Source organism: Rhinopithecus bieti, unplaced genomic scaffold, assembly GCF_001698545.2.
Source record: "Rhinopithecus bieti isolate Rb0 unplaced genomic scaffold, ASM169854v2 scaffold_22548, whole genome shotgun sequence".
In the NCBI taxonomy this organism is placed as follows: domain Eukaryota; kingdom Metazoa; phylum Chordata; class Mammalia; order Primates; family Cercopithecidae; genus Rhinopithecus; species Rhinopithecus bieti.
In genome coordinates, this window is record NW_016810469.1 from 585,011 (window position 1) to 609,361 (window position 24,351).

General features: G+C 45.8%; 3 protein-coding genes across 7 annotated transcripts in view; 2 read left to right on the forward strand and 1 right to left on the reverse strand.

The window, feature by feature from the left end:
- Positions 1-22,785, forward strand: part of MTF1 (metal regulatory transcription factor 1) — a 55,302-nt gene extending 32,517 nt beyond the window's left edge. For 2 of the 3 annotated variants that reach the window (XM_017892104.1, XM_017892106.1), the window contains exons 8-11: positions 7,792-7,894; positions 8,881-9,476; positions 14,477-14,540; positions 16,717-22,785. In XM_017892104.1, the coding sequence (XP_017747593.1) occupies positions 7,792-7,894; positions 8,881-9,476; positions 14,477-14,540; positions 16,717-17,147 (1,194 nt within the window). In that variant the 3' untranslated portion in view covers positions 17,148-22,785. The other variant, XM_017892107.1, reaches the window with a different exon arrangement.
- Positions 22,786-22,897: 112 nt separating this feature from the next.
- Positions 22,898-24,320, reverse strand: CUNH1orf122 (chromosome unknown C1orf122 homolog). 2 transcript variants are annotated; one of them, XM_017892111.1, is made up of 3 exons: positions 24,043-24,320; positions 23,624-23,825; positions 22,898-23,378 (listed from the first exon to the last, which is right to left on the reverse strand). In XM_017892111.1, the coding sequence occupies exons 2-3, from the start codon at positions 23,669-23,671 to the stop codon at positions 23,283-23,285; spliced, it is 144 nt and encodes a 47-aa protein (XP_017747600.1). In that variant the 5' UTR covers positions 23,672-23,825; positions 24,043-24,320; the 3' UTR covers positions 22,898-23,282. The 2 variants fall into 2 exon arrangements, with proteins under 2 accessions (XP_017747600.1, XP_017747599.1); XM_017892110.1 differs by having other exon boundaries at positions 23,910-24,203.
- The window catches only part of YRDC (yrdC N6-threonylcarbamoyltransferase domain containing), a 5,536-nt gene continuing 5,336 nt past the window's right edge, over positions 24,152-24,351 (forward strand). Inside the window, exon 1 of one of the 2 annotated variants that reach the window (XM_017892108.1) lies at positions 24,152-24,351. In XM_017892108.1, coding sequence (XP_017747597.1) covers positions 24,169-24,351 — 183 coding nt within the window. In that variant the 5' untranslated portion in view covers positions 24,152-24,168. The other variant, XM_017892109.1, reaches the window with a different exon arrangement.

A 24,351-nucleotide genomic window follows, 5' to 3' on the forward strand; every position in this document is an offset into this window, starting at 1 on the left:
GAAACCTCTTACACATATACAGGCCTCTATCTGCTGAAGGACAAACCCACTTTATCTTAATCTGATTGCTTTGATTTCAAGCTGTTAGGAAATTTGACTGCCATTCCCATGGCTCCATGATGCAACTTACAAACCAATGCATTGAGTCTGAGCTTATGCAGCATCCTCCATGTTGAACGCGAGAGTTTTACAGTATTGCTAACACTAATTTTGAGTTCGGGTTTTTTGTTGTCGTTTTTCCTGGTAAGTAAATATAGGCTAGATTTTCTGTGATATGTGCATAATGAATAAATGTGATGGGAAGTATTTGAACAGAGACTGAATGATTCAGGAATGCTGTGAAAAAGTGTTTTTTTCAGTGTGTGGTTAGTGGAGTCAACAACAGCACTTCTAAAGTTGTAGGTTGTTGTGCCTCCTCGAAGCCTGCTGAGTCAGCATGTCTGATCGTGGCATCTGAATCTGCATTTTTATGTAAACATGACAAGGTGTAATTCTCCTTCTGGTAGTGACAGAGTTGTTCTTATGAGACCAACTCTTCCATAGAAAACAGCTGAAAATTCTAGACAAAATATAAAAACTACTGTGGAAAGGCACTGGTGAGCAACCAATAGCAAGCAGAGGTAACCTTGGAAGAAGGGATTGCTTGGAAGATAGTAAAGGCATTGGGTAGGCTTGCAAGTTTTATGGCTTATCCACCTTGGGCAAGCCCCAGTTGGCACCCAACGAGGCAGCCAAACTAATAAAAACTCAATATTACTGGCTTGAATAACCAGAGGACAGCGTTCAGAATGGCCACAGTACCTGGAAAGTGAAGGCAGGTAACCTGGAAAGGAAAGAGTCACGAAAGGGGAGCCCCAAGTTCTGTGTATAAACTCTCTCCAAATCTCTGGCTGAACCCTGCATCATGGATGTGTGTGATAGACTCTTAAGCAGCCCAGCCAAGGCTAAAAAACTACACAAAGATTACAGCTGCATCCACTGCAAGGGAGATGAACTTAATGGAATATTGAGACAAACAAGTCAACACTCTTCTAAGAAGTGTAACAGAGTTCAGAGTCTCTAAAGTATATCATTTGCAGTGTTCAGAGGAATCCCAAATTAGTAAACACGTGAAGAAGCAGGAAAACGTGATCCCTCCACAAGAGAAAAGGTAATCTGTGGAGGTGGACCCCAAGATGACCCATCTAATGTTAAAATTAACAGGCAAGGATTTTTTTTTTATTTTTTATTTTTTTATGGGACAAGGATTTTTAAGAGCTATTATATGCTCAAGGACATAAAGGGTGTGCTTGTAATTATTGAACAAATAGGAAATCTCAGCAGAGTAATAGAAACTGTTAAAAAATGTACCAAATGGAAATCTAAAATGGAAAAATATAGCTGAAATAATTTACTGGATGGGGCTTAACAGCAGATTGGAAATGACAGAAGAAAGAATCAGTTAAGTTGAAGGTCGGTCAATATAAATGAACCAATCTAAAGAACAAAGAGAAAAAGATTAAATGGGTACATCATATGATTTTTATGCATATTCCTATTTCACAACTAATGTTCTAAAAGAAATTTCTGTACTAGGTGGCCTAGATGCCCTCTAAGCTACCCAGCCTAAGATTTCTGAGAATAATATCCCTTTAACATGTAACTGTGTTAAATAGCTTAGGAGTCTATTCTCTGGCCAAGACTATGACATATAACTATGGAGCTTTCTGGAGCCCTAGGGTCACCAGGAAAATACCCTGGCATAAGGGGACACCAAGTACTTATAAAAAAGGGAAGCCTTTCCTGTCACAATTTATATAATCAAGAGCACTATCCCTTGGGGTTTAATTATAGATTATGCTCCTGGTACCCAGTGTTTATCTCAGATGTAGAAATTGATTTTAGCCTTTCAAATTAAGGCCACAATTCCTTGAAGCAATAGGATTAATTTTTCTTTGCTTGAAAAAAAAAATTAGGGACATGTGCAATGGCTCATGCCTGTAATCCCAGCACTTTGGGAAGCAGAGGGGTGGATGGCTTGAGCCCAGGAGTTTGAGACCAATCTGGGCAACACAATGAGACCTCATCTCTAGTAAAAATAAAATATTAGCTGGTATGGTCCCAGCTATTTGGCAAGCTGAGACAAGAGGATTGTTTGAGCCCTGGAGTGAGCCATGATCATACCACTGCATTCCAGCCTGGGCAACAGAGCAAGACCCTGTCTCAAAAAAAAAAAAAAAAAAAAGAATCAGGACTTGTTAAAATCAAATAGTAAATTTATATGAGATAATGATTTTATGGGTTTCTGAGCAGCCCTTTTGTATGCATGTCCTAGAAATGAACTTTGGTTTGCTCAGCTCTTTTGTTAGAGGAGGGTTGAAGGTGCCAGGGAATGGCCTTCTCAAAGCCTTTTGGCTGCTCAGCTCCAGGATCCTCCATCCTAGTCCCAGACAGTTACCTGTATTCTCCTCTTCTTTGCTCTTTGCTCCTTGCTGCAGGCCTGGAAAGCTCAGCCTGTTCTTGTCTTCTCTACTTGTGGAAGTTGTTCCTACCCACTCTGATCCCAGCGTTTTTGCCCTGAAGCTTGGCAGGGGTTTCATTCAGCATTTTCCTTTTTTTAAATTTTAACAAGCTTTTTATTGTAGTATAATATACATACAGAAAAGCACATGTATTATAAATGTACAGCTTGATGAATCATCACAATTCATCACACCCATGTAACCAGCACCCCAATTAAAAAGAACATTCCCAGCCAGGCATGGTGATTTACGCCTGTAATCCCAACACTTTGGGAATTTGAGGTGGGCGGATCACCTGAGGTCAGGAGTTCGAGACCAGCCTGGCCAACATGGCTAAACTCCGTCTCTACTAAAAATACAAAAATTAGCCAGGCGTGGTGGCGGGCGCCTGTAATCCCAGCTACTTGGGAAGCTGAGGCAGGAGAATCGCTTGAACCCTGGAGGCAGAGGTTGCAGTGAGCTGAAATCGTGCCATTGCACTCCAGCCTGGGCGACAAGAGGGAAACTCCGTCTCAAAACAAAACAAAATAAAATAAACAAACGAAAGAACATTCCCAGCACCCCAGAGGCCCCCCTACCACATACCCCCAAAAACTATGATCTCTCCCTGCAGATAACCACTATTCTGATTTCTAACAACTAAGATTAGTTTTTCCTGTTTTTTTTTTTTTTATGCTTTTATGATTGGACTCATATACTTGTTTATGTCTGCCTTTTCTTCTTATAATATTGTGTTTAAGAAATTAAGCCATATTCTTACATACAGTTACAGGTCATTCATTCTTGTTGTTGAGCAATATTACACTAAGTGAATATACCACAATACACTAAATGAATATACCAATATTTGTTCTTTCTCCTGTTGGGCATTTGGATAGTTTCTAGTTTGGAGCCATTATGAATAGTGCTGCTGTGAACATTTTTGTACATATGTTTTGGAGGCACACAGCCCATTCCTTTTCTTCTCCCTAGTATTATTGAGGGATTAGGTTGGTCAAAAGTAATTGCCGTTGAAAGTGATGGCAAAAACTGCAAATACTTTTGCACCAACCTAATATCATTCCCAAATATAGCTCATTCTCTTTTTTTTTTTTTTTTTTATTTTTTTTGAGAAGGATCTCGCCTGTCCCCAGGCTGGAGTGCAGTGGCGGATCTCGCTCTGCAGCTCCCGCCTCGGTTTACGCCATTCTCCTGCCTCAGCCTCCTGAGAGCTGGACTACAGGTGCCCACCACATGCCTGGCTAGTTTTTGTATTTTTTTAGTAAGACGGGTTTCACTTTGTTAGCCGGATGGTCTCGATCTCTGACCTTGTGACCGCCCGTCTCGCCTCAACAAAGTGCTGGGATTACGGCTTTGAGCCACCGTGCCAGCCAGCTCATCCTTTTAATATGTTACTACCTATAATGATTTATAACCAGAACAAAAATAATAACTGGGTCGGCCACGGTGGCTCCACACCTGTAATCCCAGCACTTTGGGAGGCCAAGGCCAGTAGATGATGAGAGATCGAGACCGTTTTGGCTAACACAGTGAACACTGTGTCATGGTTAACGAGGCTAACACAGCTAACCCCGTCTCTACTAAAAATACAAAAAATAAAATTAGCTGGGCGTGGTGGCGGGTGCCTGTAGTCCCAGCTCCTCGGAATGCTGAGGCAGGAGAATGGCGTGAACCTGGGAGGCGGAGCTTGCAGTGAGCCAAGATTGCGCCACTGCACTCCAGCTTGGGTAACAGAACGAGACTCCAGCAAAAAAAAAAAAAAAAAAAAAAAAATAATAATAATAATAATAATAATAACTGAGGAGGTTGCAAAGCTTATGCTCAATGGTAGTTTTTAGTCAACTATTTTCAAACTGGATTGCACCTTTTATTGGGTTTTAAAATAGTGGTTTACAATCAGCATTTCAAAGACATCAATAGAATAGAACAAAAATCAGAGGACATTGCACATAGTAAGGATAAGATCTGTTTCATAGACCTGTTTCAGTTACATATATGGATATGTATGTAATATGAAGAATATATGTATATACAGTGTAAAATGTATTTCTTACTTTGTGTCACAATGAAAATTTGAAGGTCACACTATTGGCCTATGAGTTTTAACTCTGTCTGGACTGGAAGCTGGAAGTTGTCCCACATAGATTTGAGATGGAATCTCACTCCATCACCCAGGCTGGAGTGCAGTGACTTGATCTCGGCTCGCTGCAACCTCCGCTTCCCAGGTGCAAGTGATTCTCCTGCCTCAGCCTCCTGAGTAGCTGGGATTTGAGGCACACACCACCATGCTCAGCTAATTTTTGTATTTTTGGTAGAGACGGGGTTTCAACATGTTGGTCAGGCTGGTCTCGAACACTTGACCTCAAGTGATCTGCCTGCCTCAGCCCCCCAAACTGCTGGGATTACAGGTGTGAGCCACTGTGCCTGGCCTCACATAATTTCTGACTTCAGCTTCTATCATATTGGCAGTCAAGATCACTGAACTAAAAAAAAAAAAAGAAACACTGAATTTCCCCTCCTTCAGCTGATAGACTTAGAATAGAATCATCAGCTGGTGGTGGGGGCTCATACTTGTAATCCCAGTGCTTTAGGAGGACCGCTTGAGGCCAGTTCAAGACCACGCCGGACAACATAGCAGGACCTTGTCCCTACTAACAATGATTTTTAAAAGCAGCCAGGCATGGTGGCATGTGCCTGTAGTCCCAGCTACTTGGGATGCCGAGGGGATGATCTTGAGCCCAGGAGTTCGAGGTTGCAGTGATTTGACTGTGCCACTGCATTCCAGCCTGAGTAACCAGGGGTGGGGGGAGAATAATTGTTGCCTTTTGGCTCCAGTGGGCAATTTAATCTTTGAGCACTTCTAGATTGGTGGACAGCCCCACTCGTCACCACACTTCTGCCCAATCCCAAAGTGATCCTTCTTAGTTCTCCCTTCTAGAAGCAGAGTTGTTGCAAAATGACCTTGAAATGTAAGTTGTCACTAGGGCAAGATCTGCCCTAAAATTAGGTTTTAGTTTGGTGTATATGGTGTGTTTATGTTATTTTCAATTACATGTGACCTTTGAACAACACAGGGGCTAGGGATGCTGGCCCCCCAACCCATACCCCCTGCACAACCAAATCCTAATATAACTTTTGACTCCCCCAAAACTGAGCTAGCAATGGCCTTAGTCTACTGTGATTGGAAGCCTTACTGATAACATAAACAGTTTAGATTAGCAGATATTTTGAATGTTATATGTATTACATATTGTATTCTTAAAGTAAGCTAGAAAAAATAAAATGTTAAGAAAATCACAAAGAAGAGAAAATAAATTTACTTTTTATTAAGTGGAAGTAGATCATTGTAAAGGTGATTCATCCTCATTGTCTTCACATTGAGTAGGCGGAGGAAAAGGAAGAAGAGGGGTTGGTTTTGCTGTGTCAGGGGTGACAGAAGTGGAAAAAAGTCCAAGTGTAAGTCCACTTGTGCAGTTCAAACACATGTTGTTCAAGGGTCAGCTGTACTTGCTTTTCTTTACAAGTTGGTAGATTTCATGTAAAAATCAAAATTTCTGCTTCTTATGTGGTGGCTCACACCTATAATCCCAGCACTTTGTGAGGCTGGGGTGGGAGGATCCCTTGAGCCCAGGAGTTAAAGACCAGGCTGGACAACATAGTGAGACCCTATCTTTACAGAAAAATTAAAAAATTATCCAGATGTAGTGGCCCATACCTGTGGTCCCAGCTACTTGGAGGCTGAGGTGGGAGGATCGCTTGAGCCTGGGAGTTGAAGGCTGCAGGGAGCTATGATCATACCACTGCACTCCAGCCTGGGCAACAGAATAAAGAAACCCTGTCTCAAAAAAAAGAAAATCAAAATCTTGCCACTTGAGTTCTGGTAATCCCTGGCCTGCATAGTCCCGTGACAGCATTTGGCTGAAGCCCTTGAGGTGACTGGCATGCAGTCTCTCCAGTATGCCACAATGCACCTCCCTTGCTTCACGTATTTCTGTTCCTTGTCTGGACTTTTTAGGCAGTTGCCCTTACCACTCTTGCCCTACAGACTGTAGGGGTAGAGGTGGATTGGAGGTTGACCATGGATAGAAGAACTGTAGTCTTTTCCCTTCCCTGAACTAAAGTGAAGAGTGCTCATTTTAGTTAGTGCCTGTGGGGAGGCAGGCCCTCAGGGAGTGTGTTGGGTTCTTCCCCCTCACATTTTACCTTTTGTTTTTAATGCCTCTGACCTTTTATTAAGTATAAAGCTATCACTATTATCATCGTTGTCTTGTTTGATTTATTACCATGCATACATATTAGAATATCATAGATATTATGAAAGATATTCACAATGTTATTACACAAGGAAAGCAAGTTGCAGGGTAATGAATATTATATAATCTTTTTTCTTTTTTTTTTTTTTTTTTTTGGATAAAAGGGTTTTACCTTTCCCCCAGGCTGGGGGGCAGTGGTGCGATCTTGGTTCACTGCAACCTCTGCCTCCCGGGTTCAAGCGATTCTCCTGCCTCAGCCTCCCAAGTAGCTGGGATTACAGGCACCTGCCACCACGCCCAGCTAATTTTTGTATTTTTAGTAGAAACAGGGTTTTACCATGTTTGCCAGGCTGGTCTCGAACTCCTGACCTCAGGTGATCTGCCTGCCTTAGCCTCCCAAAGTGCTGGGATTACAGGCGTGAGCCACCACACCCGGCCTATAATCTCATTTTTTAATGTAAGATTTGGTCTCTTAGATCAGAAGTCAGCAAGGTTTTTTGGTAATGAGCCAGATAGTAAATATTTTAGGCTTTGTCGATCACATGGTCTATGTCACAACTAGTCAACGCTGCCATTGTAGCAAAAGTTGCACAGATAATATGTAAATGAATGCATTTGCCCGTGTTCCAATAAAACTTTATTTACAAAAACAGGAAATAACTGGCAAGTCATTGTGTGCCAGTTCCTGTTTTAAAGTATTTGAGGGGCTGGGCATGGTGGCTCATGCCTGTAATCCTAACATTTTAGGAGTCTGAGGTTGAGTGGATTGCTTGAGCCCAGGAGTTCAAGACCAGCCTGGGCAACATAGTGAGATTCTGTCTCTATTAAAAAATAAATAAATAAAATTAAAATATTTGAGGACCCAAATCTTTAGTGTCTAAGGCTTAAGAAAATATGTGTTACTTTAAATAGCAAAAGATAAAAACAAGATGCATAAAAAAGATTTTCATTCTAGTTCTGCTGCTTTGAATGTGTTCTCTCATGGTGAAGAATTGTCTCAAGATGGCCAATCTCACATCTTTGTCTTTCTCCATTAGACCCAGGGCCAGGACCTCAGCACAATTTCACCAGCAATCATCTTTGAATCAATGTTCCAGAATTCAGATGATACGGCAATTCAGGAAGATCCTCAACAGACAGGTTTGTCACACGGACTCTTTCTACTCACATCTCAGCACTTGCTGACACAGTGAGTCACAGGCACAGTGAATCATTCTAGTTAGCTTAAATGAAGTGAGCTTTCTATAAAGGGTCAGAAAAGTTTGGGTCTTTCAGTTTAATTCCATCTTTTCCCCTACTTCCCTCAGTCCTGAAGAAGAGAGTCTCCTTTCCCAGAATCTTTTGTTGGCTGTAAAAAACAAAATGGAGGAGCTGTGAGCTCTTTCTTCTGCTTTTTTTTTTTTGAGACAGCGTCTCATTTTGTCACCAGGTGGGAGTGCAGTGGTGTGATCTTGGCTCACTGCAACCTCCACCTCCAGGCTTAAGTGATCCTCCCACCTCAGCCTCCTGAGTAGCTGGGACCACAGGCATGTGCCACCACACCCAGCTAATTTTATTTTATTTTATTTTTGGTGGAGATGGGATTTTTCATGTTGCCCAGGCTGCTTTCAAACTCCTGAGCTTAGGCAATCCACCTGCCTCAGCCTCCCAAAGTTCTAAGACTACAGGCATGAACCACCGTGCCCAGCCTTGTGAGCTCTTCCTTCTGATGTGATACACTGTCTCTGAATGAAAAGGACCCACAAACCCACAAACTTCAGATGCATCGATCATACTGTGTTTGATGAAAATTTGTCTGTAAAACTTCCCATTAGTCAGAAAGTATATTCACTAGTTATATCAAAAAAAGGATGTTTAGTCTCTTTTCCAGAAAAGCCTTAAGACACTTTTTTAAATGGTTAGATCTATATTGGGTCTTCACATTTAGGAAGTGAGGTTGATGGTGAAACATGATACTTTGACCAGAGGTGTCACTAAATGAAAATGACAGAAAGCTGGCCTGCTAGCTATGAAGAGATCAGTTCAGTGGACTTCAGCTGTGTTTTGTTTAGCCCATAATGACTGTTCTTGTGGCTCATCTAAGGCTTGGGATATGTATATATATTTCTATTTCTTTTTCTTGCCAGCTTCCTTGATTGAAAGTTTTAATGGTGATGCAGAGTCAGTCAGTGATGTTCCGCCATCCACAGGAAATTCAGCATCTTTATCTCTTCCACTTGTACTGCAGCCTGGCCTCTCCGAGCCACCCCAGCCTCTACTACCTGCCTCAGCTCCGTCTGCTCCTCCGCCTGCTCCCTCCCTAGGACCTGGCTCCCAGCAAGCTGCATTTGGCAACCCCCCTGCTCTCTTACAACCTCCAGAAGTGCCTGTTCCCCACAGCACACAGTTTGCTGCTAATCATCAAGAGTTTATTCCGCACCCCCAGGCACCGCAGCCCATTGTACCAGGACTTTCTGTTGTTGCTGGGGCTTCTGCATCAGCAGCGGCAGTGGCATCAGCTGTGGCAGCACCAGCCCCACCACAAAGTACTACTGAGCCCCTGCCAGCCATGGTCCAGACTCTGCCCCTGGGTGCCAACTCTGTCCTAACTAATAATCCCACAATAACCATCACCCCGACTCCCAACACAGCTATCCTGCAGTCCAGCCTAGTCATGGGAGAACAGAACTTACAATGGATATTAAATGGTGCCACCAGTTCTCCACAAAACCAAGAACAAATTGTAAGTATTATGTATAAATATACCCAGTGGGGTGAAGTGTGTTTGCATAGGTGACGTGTTCAGAAGCTTTTACTTCAAAAAGAAAAGTGGCTGTCATATCCACCATGAAACTTGTCAATGACTACCTTTTAGTCATTTTCCACATAATCAAGTGGTATAAATGTAGGAAATGCTGTGGTCAGTACCTACAATAAGGAGGCAGAGAAACAGTCTTGATCTAGCAGGAGGTACTCGAACAAATATTCCTACTGATACTGGAATCTAATCACATCTTCTAGTATAAAAAAGCAGTCAGCAAACTCCAGAGGCCCCAGAATATTCCAGAAAAAGAAGGTTGTCTTCAAGGCAGAGTCAGACTGATGTGAGGGACTGATGTGACCCAGTCAGATGGCACCAGATAGCAGTGGCCAAGTCAGAGAACTAATCTGCTCCCACAGCCCATCATAGAATCATTTTCTGAGGAAGTGTTTGGTCTTGATGACTAGGGAAATGACTTGATCATTCAGTTAATGCTTCATGGTGAAGAATTGTCTCAGGGTGGCCAATCTCACAACTTTGAAAGCCTGATATTCGCCAGATACCACACTGAATATCTGGAGGATACAGAAAAGAGAAAAAAACATGATTTATTTTTTATAAAAATGTATATTCTAGTTAAAGAGGCTAAAATGCCAAAAGAAAGTTAATATTACCAGTAGATTAAATACTAAATACTAATAATGATAATTTTAAAAACACCAACAGCTATTATTTATTGAGTCCTTACTATGTGTAAGGACTTATATGCTACATATTTTTTAAAATTGAGGATTTGCAATGTGTCAGTTATTACCTATGTACATTATTTTTAGATTACTTTTTTTTGGACTTTATTGAACAAATGGTACAGAGAGGTTCCACAAACTTTTCTCCATCCCCAGTTTCCCCTCTTATTATTATCATTATTATATATTTTGAGGCAGGATCTGGCTCTGTCACCCAGGCTAGAGTGCAGTGGTGGTATCTCAGCTCACTGCAACCTCCGCCTCTTGAACTCAAGCCATCCTCCCACCTTAGCCTCCTAACTGGAACTATAGGCACCCACCCCCATGACTGGCTAATTTTTTGTATTTTTTTATAGAGATGGGGTTTCGCCATGTTGCCCAGGCTGGTCTTGAACTCCTAGACTCAAGCGATCTGCCTGCCTCAGTCTCCCAAAGTGCTGGGACCATAGCCATGAGCCATCATGCCCAGCCCTCCCTCCCCTCTTATTATTATTATTTTTTCTCTGTATCATCTTGTGTTTGTCCCCTATTACTAACATCTTGCAACAGTGTGGTACATTGGTTACATCTGATGAACCAGTATTGATACATTATTATTATCTAAAGTCCATAGTTTACATTAGGGTCCATTCTTTGTGCTGTACAGTTCTATTGGTTTTGACAAATGCATAATGTCATCTATCTACCATTACAATATCCAGAATAGTTTCACTTTTTAAAAAATTCCTTGTCCTGGCCGGGCGCAGTGGCTCAAGCCTGTAATCCCAGCACTTTGGGAGGCCGAGACGGGCGGATTACGAGGTCAGGAGATCGAGACCATCCTGGCTAACACAGTGAAACTCCGTTTCTACTAAAAATACAAAAAATTAGCCGGGCGAGGTGGCGGGCGCCTGTGGTCCCAGCTACTCAGGAGGCTGAAGCGGGAGAATGGCGAGAACCCGGGAGGTGGAGGTTGCAGTGAGCTGAGATCCGGCCACTGCACTCCAGCCTGGGCGACAGAGCAAGACTCCGTCTCAAAAAAAAAAAAAAAAAAAAATTCCTTGTCCTTCACTTATTCATCCCTTCTACGTCTTCCCCCTCCCCTAGCAATCATTGATATTTTTACTATCTCTGTATACCTACAGCTCTATGTGTCACACAAAGCACGTTTTAACATATTACAACAATCCTAGGAGGTAGGTCTAATTTTCCCAATGGAGAGCAGAGGTCCAGAGAGGTTTGGTGACTGGCTGAAGTTCCCACAGCTCACAAGTGGCAAAGCTGGGATTTAAGCATAAGCAGATTGATCCCAGAGTTGGTGGCTCTTGGCCACTGCGTTGAGGGGTTCAGACACTAATGGTTTGTTGGGTGGCCATACAGGTCAGGTGAGCCTTGAGATATGGGTAGGAATTAGATGGAGAAAAGGATGTACTAAGTTGGAGAATCTAGAGGTGGATGTATGCTACTATCAGACACACTAGAAAGGCGATTTGGGGCTCAATAGGGAGAACACTCAAATTCCAGAACTAGGGTGCCAATCCCCTCTAGATCTAGAGAGCCTGTTTCCATTTCTAGATAGCCAGAGTCATTGGAAAGGGCTTTCCAGTGTTGTGACCCAGCCCGCCTCCATGTGGTTTTTATTGTTTTCTCTGGCCCTGTCCTGGGTGCTGAGTGAAACACGTCATCCCTTTTCTTTTCAGGTATTTAAATATGGGTCTCACTTCTCCTTTTTTTTTTTTTTTTTTTTGAGTCAGAGACTCGCTTTGTTGCCCAGGCTGGAGTGCAGTGGTGCAGTCTTGGCTCACTGCAACCTCCGCCTCCTGGGTTCAAGCGATTCTCCTGACTCAGCCTCCCGAGTAGCTGGGACTACAGGCATGCACCACCACGCCTGGCTAATTTTTGAATTTTTAGTAGAGACAGGGTTTCGCCACGTTGGCCAGGCTGGTCTCCAACTCCTGGCCTCAGGTGATTTGCCCACCTTGGCCTCCTAAAGTGCTGGGATTACAAGCGTGAGCCACTGCGCCCGGCCTCCATTATTATTTTATAGTATCATCTGCTATATAACTTAGCCAGAAGCTTTCACTTTCCTCCCACACTCATCTTAGAGGCACTTTTTAATTTCCTTTTTAGAGAGATAAAAGACAAAGCTGCCTCAAGATAAGACTTCAAGAAAGTAGAAACCTTTTAGCCCATATAATAGGAAGTATACTAGAGCGATAAGGGTGATTTTCTGGGCATGGGTTTGTAGTCCTACTTAGTAATAATATAAATAATGAATGTTCTCAAACTCCTGACCTCAGGTGATCCACCTGCCTCGGCCTCCCAAAGTGCTAGGATTACAGGTGTGAGCCACCACGCCCGGCCTTAAATAATAATGTTTACTGAATGTTCACCATGCGCCAAGTGTCCTACGTGCATCATCTCATTTCATCCTCACAGGGGCCTTTGAAAGGTTTTTGGTTATTGTCTTAGTCCATTTTCTGTTGCTTATAACAGAATACCCCAAACTGGGTAATTTATAAAGAAAACACATTTGTTTCTTAGAGTTATGGAGGCTGAGAAGTCCAAAGTTGAGCGGCCACATCTGGAGGGCTCCCTGCTGGTGTGGAATCCTCTGCAGAGTCCTGAGGCAGCACAGGGCATCACATGGCGAGGGGTTGAACATCCTAGCTCAGGATTCTCTTCCTCTTCTTCTTTTTTTTTTTTTTGAGATGGCGTCTCGCACTGTTGCCCAGGCTGGAGTGCAGTGGCAAGATCTTGGCTCACTGCAACCTCCACCTCCCAGGTTCACACCATTCTCCTGCCTCAGCCTCCCGAGTAGCTGGGACTACAGGCATCCGCCACCACGCCCAGCTAATTTTTTATATTTTTTGTAGAGACAGGGTTTCACCGTGTTAGCCAGGATGGTCTCCATCTCCTGACCTTGTGATCCGCCTGCCTTGGCCTCCCAAAGTGCTGGGATCACAGGTGTGAGCCACCACTGCGCCTGGCGTTTTTTGTTTGTTTGTTTAAGAGAGAGAATCTCACTATGTTCCAGGCTGGGCTGGCCTTAAACTCCTAGGCTCAAGCGATCCTCCCTCAGTCTTCCAAATAGCTGGGACTATAGGCATGTACCACCACACCCTGCTTCTCTTACTCTTCTTATAAAGCCACCAGTCCCTAGGCCGGGCACGGTGGCTCAAGCCTGTAATCCCAGCACTTTGGGAGGCCGAGACAGGTGGATCACAAGGTCAGGAGATCGAGACCATCCTGGCTAATACAGTGAAACCCTGTCTCTACTAAAAAATACAAAAAAACTAGCCGGGCGAGGTGGCGGGCACCTGTAGTCCCAGCTACTCCGGAGGCTGAGGCAGGAGAATGGCGTAAACCCGGGAGGCGGAGCTTGCAGTGAGCCGAGATCCGGCCACTGCACTCCAGCCTGGGCGACAGAGCGAGACTCCATCTCAAAAAAAAAAAAAAAAAAAAAACCACCAGTCCCACTCCCATGATAACCCATTAATCTATGAGTGAATTCATTCATTCATGACCCAGTCACCTCTTAAAAACCCAGCCTCTCAATACTGCCACACTAGGGATTACCTTTCAACGTGAGTTTTGGAGGGGACAGATAACTCCATCCATAGCAGTTATTATTCCTTTTTTATAGGTGGGGAAACAGGACTCTAAGAAGTTAAATCACATGCTCAACATCAACAACTAATAAGTGGCAGAGCCTGGACTTGAATCCAAGTGTGGCCGAATCTAGGGCCCACCCTTGAACTATGCTGTGCACCTTATAGCACAAGGCCTTTACAGGGCTGTCTGCCTGTGAGAGGAAGCCTTAGCCTGTCCTTGGCATGCAACTTAATCTCTGAGGGGAAAAAAAGAACTTTCCAGCTTTCTTAGAAGTATTGGGAGGCAGCAGGAAAGGTGGAGAGTCTGAAGGAAAGCTAGCCCTGGGATCCCTCTGAGAAGACAATCTGCTTGAGAAAAGCAACCTTGGAGGAGGAGGAGCCTTTGGATACAGAACCTACTGGATTAGGCAGCTGGGAGCCAGCCAACTAGTAGCGTACAAAGCTAGCTACGTTGTCAGCACTGAATGTCAAACAGTGCAGTGACCTCATGTCAGAGCACAAACAAAACACTCAGTACAAAAACCCCTGAACACTAAGGGTTTTCTGTCTTCTTGGATGACCATTACAATCGGGGAGGCTTCAGGTCCCTGGGGATCTGCCATATTACAGTGGCTATAAATGGGATTTCTTTTTCTTTTTTCAGCAGCAAGCATCTAAAGTTGAGAAGGTGTTTTTTACCACTGCAGTACCAGTAGCCAGTAGCCCAGGTATGTAATTCCATGTTAGCCTTAAGAGGAGGCAACTCTGTGGGCCCCTTGAGGCACAGCTAATTATTGCTTTGTCCCAGTTTCTAAAACTTTAAAAATCTTTAAACAGCCTCAGTTAAATTCTTCACGTTGTATTGTTGGCTAGAGTATTTCATATTCTCACAACTATTAAAAGTTAGTATACTTCTGGCCAAAATACTGTGTTTAACATTCTTTAGTAACAGTTCTTTCTCTTTCAGATACAGCTTTAAAATGTAGCCAGCAGAGAAAATTCTTTTTTTTTTTTTTTCTTTTTTTTTTGGAGACGAGTCCGCTAATCGCCAGGCTGGATTGCAGTGCCAGATCGTCAGCTCAACTGCAAGCTCCGCCTCCCAGGGTTTCAGCGCCATTCTCCTGCTCAGCCTCCCAAGTAGCCTGGGACTACCAGGCGCCCCAGCCACGCTCCCCCCGGGCCTAGTTTTTTGTATTATTAGTAGACGGACGGGGTTTCACCCATAGTAGCCAGGATGGTCCTCGATCTCCTGAAACTCGTGATCCGCACCGTCCTCGGCCTCCGAAAGTGCTGGCAGGCTGTGAGCCACAAGGCGCCCGGCCAGGAAAGAAAATTTTTGATCACAGTTAATGCTACAAGAGGGCAGTTGTTAATTCACTGGACTCTTTTCTAATTACAGTAATGAAGAAATAGCATCTGGGTCAGCGACACATAGAGAGCTGAAATTTCCTTTTATTCAAATTCTTGATTTTATCGATTAAGACACAGGGACCCAGAAAAATTAAATGACTCCCCCAAGGTTATAAGCGAATTTATGGTGGAACCAAAGCACTAGTTGTCAGGCCTCCCAGTTCCCACCCTGTTCTCCTGCCCATTGGCCTTTGTTTTGTTTTGTTTTTGAGACAAGGTCTCGCTGTCACCCAGGCCACAGTGTGATGGCACGATCACAGCTCACTGCAGCCTGGACCTCCTGGGCTCAGGCACTTCTCTTGCCTCAGCCCCCCCAAATAGCTGGGACCATAGGCATGCACCACCATGCCTGGTTAATTTTCTTTTCTTCTTTTTTTTTTTTTTTGAGATGGAGTCACTTTCTGTTGCGGAGGCTGGAGTGCAGTGGCGCAATCCCGGCTCACTGCAACCCCTGCCTCTCAGGTTCAAGTGATTCTCATGCCTCAGCCTCCCAAGTAGCTGGGATTCCAGGCACTCACCACCATGTCCAGCTAATTTTTGTATTTTTAGTAGAGACAAGGATTCACCATGTTGGCCAGGCTGGTCTCGAACTCTTGACCTCAAGTGATCTGCCCACCTTGGCCTCCCAAAGTGCTGGCATTTCAGGCATGAGCTACCAAGCCCGGCCTAATTTTTCTTTATTATGTGTAGAAACAGAGTCTCACTATATTGTTCAGACTGGTCTCAAACACCTGGGCTCAAGAGATCCTCCCTCCTCAGCCTCCCAAAGTACAGGGGTTACATACAGGCATGAGCCACTGCACCTGGTCCTGCCCATTGGTCCTTAGCTCTGTCAGGACACACGAAGCCTGGCTGAATATGGAGCAAGTGTTCGCACAACACACAAGAGAAAGAGAGATGAGTAAGATGTCCTAAAGGAGCTCAGAGTCTCCTGGGCAGGCAGAACCAAGCAGGTCCTGTACTGCAAGGAGAGAGGTGTGGAAGGAAGACAGCAGCACTGTGCATGTGTGCTGGGAAGCTGGGTACGGGCTTCATCCAAGCTAGTCCTCTGCATAGGCCTACAGAGAGTGGGGGAGTGAGCTAGGTCTTGAAAGATGAGTGTCAGTTCTCCAGAAGAGTGGTGTCCAGGGATTTTAGGCATAAGGAAGAGCCCACAGGCCCAGGGGTGTAAAGAACGTGTCAGGAAAAAAGTAGGCATCCACATGGAGGGTGCAGTGGAGAATGACTGGAAATGAAGCTGGAAATACAGGGTGCATCTAGATTGTGTGTGTGACTTTCTAAGGAAAGGGGACTTTGTCTTGGGCTGGGGAGTGTTCCTCTTTTACGTCAGAGGGCATGTGGTCCAATTTAAAGCAGAACAAACCCCGAAGTGTGGTGACCGTCCTTCCCATGGTTCCCATGGCACTCTGCTCTCACCTAGCCCATGTATCCCTGTCCCTCATGCTCCTGCCTCTGTAGCTACTTGAAGAGCAGTCTCTCTTGCCTCTCTCGCAGGGAGCTCTGTCCAGCAGATTGGCCTCAGTGTTCCTGTGATCATCATCAAACAAGAAGAGGCATGTCAGTGTCAGTGTGCATGCCGGGACTCTGCAAAGGAGCGGGCAACCAGCAGGAGAAAGGGCTGCTCCTCTCCATCCCCTCCAGAGCTGAGCCCTCAGGCTCCTGATCGGCCCAGCCTGCAGCTCCCAGCGCAGACTTTCTCTTCAGCCCCTGTTCCCCAGTCATCATCCTCTACCATACCCTCCTCCTGTGAGCAAAGCCGGCAAGCAGAGACTCCTTCAGACCCTCAGACAGAAACGTTAAGTGCCATGGATGTGTCAGAATTTCTGTCCCTCCAGAGCCTGGACACCCCGTCCAATCTGATTCCCATTGAAGCACTACTGCAGGGGGAGGAGGAGATGGGCCTCACCAGCAGCTTCTCCAAGTGAAGGGCCTGTGTGTGCTCACCTGCAGGAAAAAGTGGGTGAGCAGGAGGCATGAGGTACAATGCCTGCCATCATGGGTCAGAAATTTGAAGGATGAAGAAATCTACTGTTTGAAATCCTCACCTTTCAGACGTATTTTCTTTATTCACATCCCAGGAGCATCCATTTTAAGGAACTAATCTTTGGAAAAAAACAAAAAACAACAAAAAAAGCTAAGTTATAAGTGAACTGTTTGGCTGCACTGTATGTCACTTTTGCTTGTTGTCATGTGAACTTGGAAACTAAGGTTACTCGTGTGCATAAAAATTCTAAATGAAAGGGTGTGGTTTCCATCAATCTGATGCTGCCCATCGCTTGCACTGGGGTCTTTGTGGATTGGGCAGGAGAATTCAGTGTGTTGGGTGTTGCTCCTTCCTGTGTGTCTTTTGAATCTGAGGCTGACATTTGCTTGGAAGGCCAGACCCTTGCTTCATCAGAGAGGGCAGTGGCAAAGGCCAGTGAGGCAGCTGTGAGTTGGACAGGGTTCAGGTGAGATGGTGTTGTCATTTGTGCATAGTGTTGGTGGTGCTCAGGGTGGATAACACAGGTCGTTCTGCAGCCCGCTTCAGCACAAATAGGCAATTTAAGGCCTGGCTCACAGGCTGTGGGGTTGATCTGGCTCTGCAGAGGCCCTAGGCAGCTTGTTGACTGCTGTCTGTCGATGACGTGCGCAAAGCAGGTTCTAGCAACATGATCACTGTCTTTGCCTTCTTGGTTCTTTCTCTCAGTTGGTTGCCAGGGCTTGCAGATCTCAGTGAATTTTCCTTGGGGAACATCGCTGTTTTGTCCTAGAGAGAACTTGTGGCTTATGGCCAGTTGCTGTTTGGTGGTCTGCCTTCTTTTTAATGGTATTTTCTTCCTCAGAGCAGAAGGGCCGCATTTTGCTTATCAGAAGAAGGTGCAGATTTAAGGGAATTTGTATGAGGTGGCATATAATTGGCAGGCCAGGTGTCCTGGTTCCAGCCAGGCTTTGGGTTGCCCCCTCCATCTCTGCCCCCCTCTGGATTTTGCATACAGCCTCATACAGTGCAAACAAGGATGTGACTTGCTCAGCTTAGTCATGTGATTTATTTAAAAAAAAAAAAAAGAAAAATCACAAAACGATGATCTACTCAGGGTATAGCAAAACAAAAAAATTCCCTTTCCACCAAAAAGCCTGAAATGTTGCAATAAGTTATCTCATTTGGAATGTTTCACTAAGTTGTGTTATAGGAAAAAATTGTGTGTGTGTGTGTATAGAATTATATCCATCTGTCTGCCTTTGGCTCCAAGTCATTGCCTCTTAAAATAAAAGATACAGTCCACACTAGCATGAAGGTTTCTCTCAACAGGCTATATTAACATAGTCATGAGTGCTGACCAAACTCACCAAGCTCAGAGGCCAGGCATGGCCCAAGGTGCAGAATAGGCCTCTGCCTCCCAAGAGCCATTTCCCTGCCCTGAGCAAAGAGTGGTGTTCCACAAACAAGGCTGCTCTTCCAAACTGACAGTGTCAGGCAGGAAGCAGCCATAATTTTGCCTTGCATTTTCATTCCCTAATGTAAAGGGATCTGCATTGGTCACTCTCCTGTTCTCTGAGCCATTGCTCAGGGCCAGCCAAGACATTATTGAGAGCAGATAATTTACCTTGGAGCCAGAGGCCCTCCCTGCCTTTAGCAAGGATGTTCAGGGACAGACAAAGAAGGCAGTGGTGGTGAATGTTGTTACTGCCATGAGGAGAAATGGTCTTACCTACAAGTAGCCAATTTCTCATTCCAGGACTCTAGCCAGAAGAATTGACTTCTTTTTTTTTTTTTTTTTTTTTGAGATGGAGTTTCGCTTTTGTTGCCCAGGCTGGAGTGCAGTGGCGCGATCTTGGCTCACCGCAACCTCCACTTCCCAGGTTCAAGCAATTCTGCCTCAGCCTCCCGAGTAGCTGGGATTACAGGCGTGCACCACCACGCCTAATTTTGTATTTTTAGTAGAGACAGGGTTTCTCCATGTTGGTCAGGCTGGTCTCGAACTCCCAACCTCAGGTGATCTGTCCGCCTCGGCCTCCCAAAGTGCTGGGATTACAGGTGTGAGCCACCGTGCCTGGTCTAGGGAATTGACTTCTTTTTGACCTTCTGCACTCCCTTCTCCAAAAGGATTGTGGCTTCTGATGACCATTGACCTCAGCAGAAGTTGATAAGGCAGGAGGAATTTCCTGTTAACACAGTGGGTTAGTCCTCCTGAAAAACCAGCTGCTGAGCATGAGTTATCCTTGGATGTCTCTGGGCCTCGCACCCACAGGAAGCTTTGAGGTAGGGCCCTTGGTGTTCACAACTTCTGAGAGAGTAGTGATGGGACCCCAAAGTAAGCCAGTATCAGAGGGCAGTAATGAACTTCCCATATGCCCATCCTGTGGTCACCTGGGATTTGGGTTCCCTGGGAGTGGAGGTGGGAAATAGGAGCCCAGGGAAGGACATTTGAAGCACCCACGGTTTAAATATCGACTCTTCCTGGCTAGCCAGGGCTGTGCTCATGTTGGGGCCTACCTAGGTCAGTGGCCTTTTCACTCTCAAAGATCAGGGGTGATGAAGCAGCATCTTAAACAGTGTTGAGGCTGACAGATTTTTCCAGTTGAAGAAGCTGAAGTATCTGCCTTCTGAGGGTGACTTTAGATTACAAGAAAGACTATCAGATCCAATCAGCTTTTGAAAAATCAGGAATGTGCTTAAAATGCCAGTGAGTGGTTGTGAAGATCAGGTTTATTTCCCAGGGTAGGCAGTCTTCCTTTCCCTCCTTTTCCGTTCTTTTTTCCTACCTGCCCTTCTGTAAGCCTGGTCTCTAGTGCCAAGGACCTTGGAGGAGAGAGGGCCCCTCGCTAAGCTGGAGCCAGAAAGAACCTTCATAGTGAGTGTGGTTTCCCAAACCTGGGAAATGAACCTAGGGTGAGATTAGGGAGGATTTGTAGAATTCTAGCAGGTAAAAATCAAGCCTTTTTCCTCTCCCATAGTAAACTTAACCATTTTCACCCTGTACATTTTCTTCTAGTTCCTACTAACATCTCCAATTAGACAACCGCTTCAAAGGGTGCTTAGCACCAGGGATTGGGGTTCATGGACTTAGGAGGTGGTAAGGAAACTGACTGGCACCACCAAACTGCCTTAGTGAACTTGGCCCTTCCCAGGCAGGTAGGTTGGGCATTGAGGGAAAGTGGCCCAGTCTTTCCTGGCAGGGTCTGGCCAGTCTCATGGGAGCACCACTAGTGTGGTGACAGAAGTGGTGTCATTTATTGAATTCCACCTCCGTTTAGAAGGAGATCATGGTACAAAGCCCAGGAAGGGCCTTAAGATGTGAAGATCACTCTGAGTAAAAGGCAAGGGGCTTCTCTTCTTCACCTCTGGGATAGGTGGTAGATCGGAGAGTTTTATTTTCAGGGTCAAGGCTGTGGACTGATGGGGATATTGGAGGGTGGGTGGGTTTTCCTGAGAGACTTTGTATAATGCTGAATGTGTCCAGAGGGACAAGTTTGCAGAACCTCATATTGGTATATTAAAGAAATAATAAAATAAAAAAGCACTTTAGGTTATTTTATCTTTAACCCAATTGCTGCAATTTCTTTTGTGTGTATATATACATATATATACTTTCCACAAAGTTTATTTTTTGCTCAGAATAAAAAGTTAAATTGAGGTGTGAAAAGAAAAGCACTTACCTTGGTGCAATATGTGTAGCTTGATGGTCGTTGTCCCATGTGGCCCTGGCCTGGCCGCGTTTTTCCGCTCAATCAGCCCTGTACTATGAGGCTGTCCATAGGGAAACACTATTATGCATTCTCAGCAACCGCTCAATCTATGCAAGCCTTCCCTGTGTGCCCCAGGGCGCCCCCTCAGGCTCTCTGAAGAACTGCTGTGGGTCCTGTTTTCTGCTGACTGTTGAGGCCCTTTTTCATCACTTCTTGGTCTCTCGCCATCTTTTCCCTCTTCACCATTACAAAATGATGCCTGAAAGGAAGGAACAGATTGTTCCTAGGTAGAAACCTGGCACCTTCTAGACTTTTATATTTGTAATCACATCCATTGTCCTTAAAGACTTTTCCAGAGTCATTGAAACCATTGATTTGTGGAACTGCAACAGTATTTCTCAAGAGTTTATAATTGTCTTACACCACCAATCAGAAATATGTTTGGGGAGGCATGGGTGGCAGGGGGCAACATGAGCCATTTCCATACTGGTCCCCATACTACCTGTGTTGGTTCCTTAAGCAAAAAGGCCTCCAGCCTTCATTAAATCCTATAAACAAACATTAAATCCCATGAATCATTATCAACTTTCTTCCTTTACTCCACCTCCCCGATTTTATCTTCAATTCTCAGGCTATAGAATATACGAGTTTTAAAATATACTTCAGCCACCCTTTACTCCACCTCCCCCATTTTATCTTCAATTCTCAGGCTATAGAATAGACAAGTTTTAAAATATAATTCAGCCAAAGCAGAAAGATTTTCATAGATCTAATATGCAAATGGTTCTGCTGGGACATAGATCAGAAATTATCTGTTCCTTAATATTTCAGGGTGGAGGTAACAAAACTGGAGCATATTTCTGATTGGTTAGCCATATTAGCCTGTTTCCTCTTGCATGTTTTTTTAGGGAGAGAGGGAAGGGGTCCTGTATTTCTTCTGATGCCCTTAGGGGAAGCCAGCGACCACTGGGCATTTCTCACTGTTACTCCTGTTCAAGAGAGGGCTTCTCAGTCTGCACTGAAAAATGCAAATTAAACTGGATCTTTATGTCAATGTGTACATAGTACAAGCTTTTCTACTGGAATTGAGGTTCAGAACCACATGCTGCCCTTTTGGTGGTGTGCCTGTTGGGCCAAAATTGGGCGATAACGTAGTGTCCCTTTCTCAGCTCAATGCAGTTTCTACTTTTTCTTATGGGAAAATTTTCATAAAACCTTTTGCACCAAAACCCAGGGGTGTTTTTTGCAATATCCTTGTTATCCTCGTAGTGTGCCAAGTCAGAGGCTTCTCTTGCCCTTTTCCTGCTGTGTTCTCAGGCCTCCCAAGGGCTGTTTGACTCAACAGTCTACATCCTTAGTTGTGTTTTGGAGAATGTGAGGGTGGGGGTCAGAGTTCAAAGTGTCTGTTCCCTTTTCCTGTGAACTCTTCCTAGTCCGTTTGGGGAAGGTGGCTGGAAACAGATTGTTGCTGAATCTCTGGCTCAGATCTTCTAGCCAGGAAAGGCAAGAGCCCCCAAGAGCCCTCTTTTTTTTGACATACACTAATCATTGGCTGGGGTCTTGGTGACAACTTTTAAAGTCCCAAATAGTTTTATTTGGATTATGTAAAAGTAAGTGTGAAACATGGGAACAACGGACTTCCACTGAGCGATATGAAAACATTACAGGTTCAGTACTTCCAAAGGAAGAAACCTCCAAACCCAAAAAAGAATAAATACGAATTTGTATTTTTGAAGAATGTGAAATAATGGTGTTTGCTTAATTGCTCATTTTGTATAAACTTAATATTGTACTTTAAAATATCTGCTAAGAAGTGAAAATTTAACTTTTGGAATTGAAAAGCAATATTAAATACTAATGAAATCCTAATTAAATGCTTATTTAAATCTGGTAGTATCTGTGGCATTTCTTCCCAACCGTGCCTACAGTTGACATTTTTCCACCATTCCCCCCTTCCCAGCCATCAGTCTTGGAGAGGGGACAGAAAGGAAACGTCGGTCACCAGGAGAGTCTGCAGGTTTCCTTTTAATCAAGGCTCTGCTGAAGGTGTTTTGTGGGGCTAAAAGCCCCCAAAGCATGAAATGGACATGTAACATCACCTGGATCCCCCATAGCAGGCCAGACCACTCTGGCGAGCACTGCTGGTCTGCCCAAATCTGGGTAATCAGACTGGGTATTCACTGGCTACATTTCAAAGCACAGCACTGCTTTCAGCCAGGATGACATGGGAGTGAACCCAGCTGCTAGCAGAGCTGCCATTCCAGGCTGAGAGCCAGCCAAGTACCAGCCACTGCCAGTGAAGACTGGCCCCTATACTGAAGGGAGTTGTTCAGAGTCCAGCCACCAGCCCTGGGGAGGGAGAGAAGTCAGGGCATCCGGCTGGGGGATGGTCAGGGCTCCGCAGCTCCATCGCCAGCATCCTTTGGAAAGCCGCCTCTGGTGGAGACAGCTGGCTGCGCTGGCGCTCCGGGTTTGGCTGAGACGTTCTAGTTGGAACAGAAAGGAAAAAAGTGAGGCTGGGAGGAAAGGCCTTGGATTAGGCCCCACAAGGATATGGCCATTTGGCATTTGGATAGTATTAACTTTTTCGAAACCTCTCACCAGATCAACGGAGGTTAAGGATAAAGCGGTGGAGAGATACTTCCCCCCTCCAGGGTAAGCTAGGGCTTGGCCAGCCTAGCCAGTGGGCAGACCCCACCCCACCCCGGCCCAGCCCAGGGTGGGCACTAACCCCGCCACCAGCCGGCTCCGGGCGCCGGCGGCCCAGCTGCCGTAACATCTCCTCGCAGGCTGCGATGGTGTCCAGGAGCTGCCGCTGCCGCTGCTCCACCGCGTCCAGCAGCTGCTGGGCGCGCTCCTCCCGGGGCGCCTGCGGGGGTGGCCTCCCGCCGAGCCCCAGCCCCGCCTTCCCGCGGTCCACGCCGGCAGCCTCCCTGCCCGAGCAAGAGACAGACGGTCAGGGCCGGCGCTTGCGCGGGGCCGAGCCCCTTCCCCCCTCCCCGACGGGCCCCTCTCACCCCCGTGACCAGTCTGAGCCCGGGCCCCATTCCATCTCCGCTTGCGCGGCCCGACCACCGCCCCCCTTTCGGCCGCCCCCCTCCCCAGCGCTGTGTTACGGCTCCGCAAGGCTGGGCCCCGCCCCGTCCCCACCGGTCTCCTTCAATCCTCCTGGGGGTCGTGGTCCCTTTAAGCTGCCCGGCGCAGAGGTGGGGCCGAGTCTCCCGGACCGGAAGCTGGCTGGGAGCGTCACTTCCTCCCGGAAACGGGCCTGGGCGGATGTCTCCGGCGCGTCGGTGCAGGGGGATGAGGGCCGCGGTGGCTGCCAGCGTGGGGTTGAGCGAGGTGTCCGCTGGCTCCCGGAGCGGCCGCCTCTTCCGCCCGCCGAGCCCCGCTCCGGCGGCCCCCGGGGCCCGGCTGTTGCGGCTCCCGGGGAGCGGGGCCGTGCAGGCCGCGAGCCCG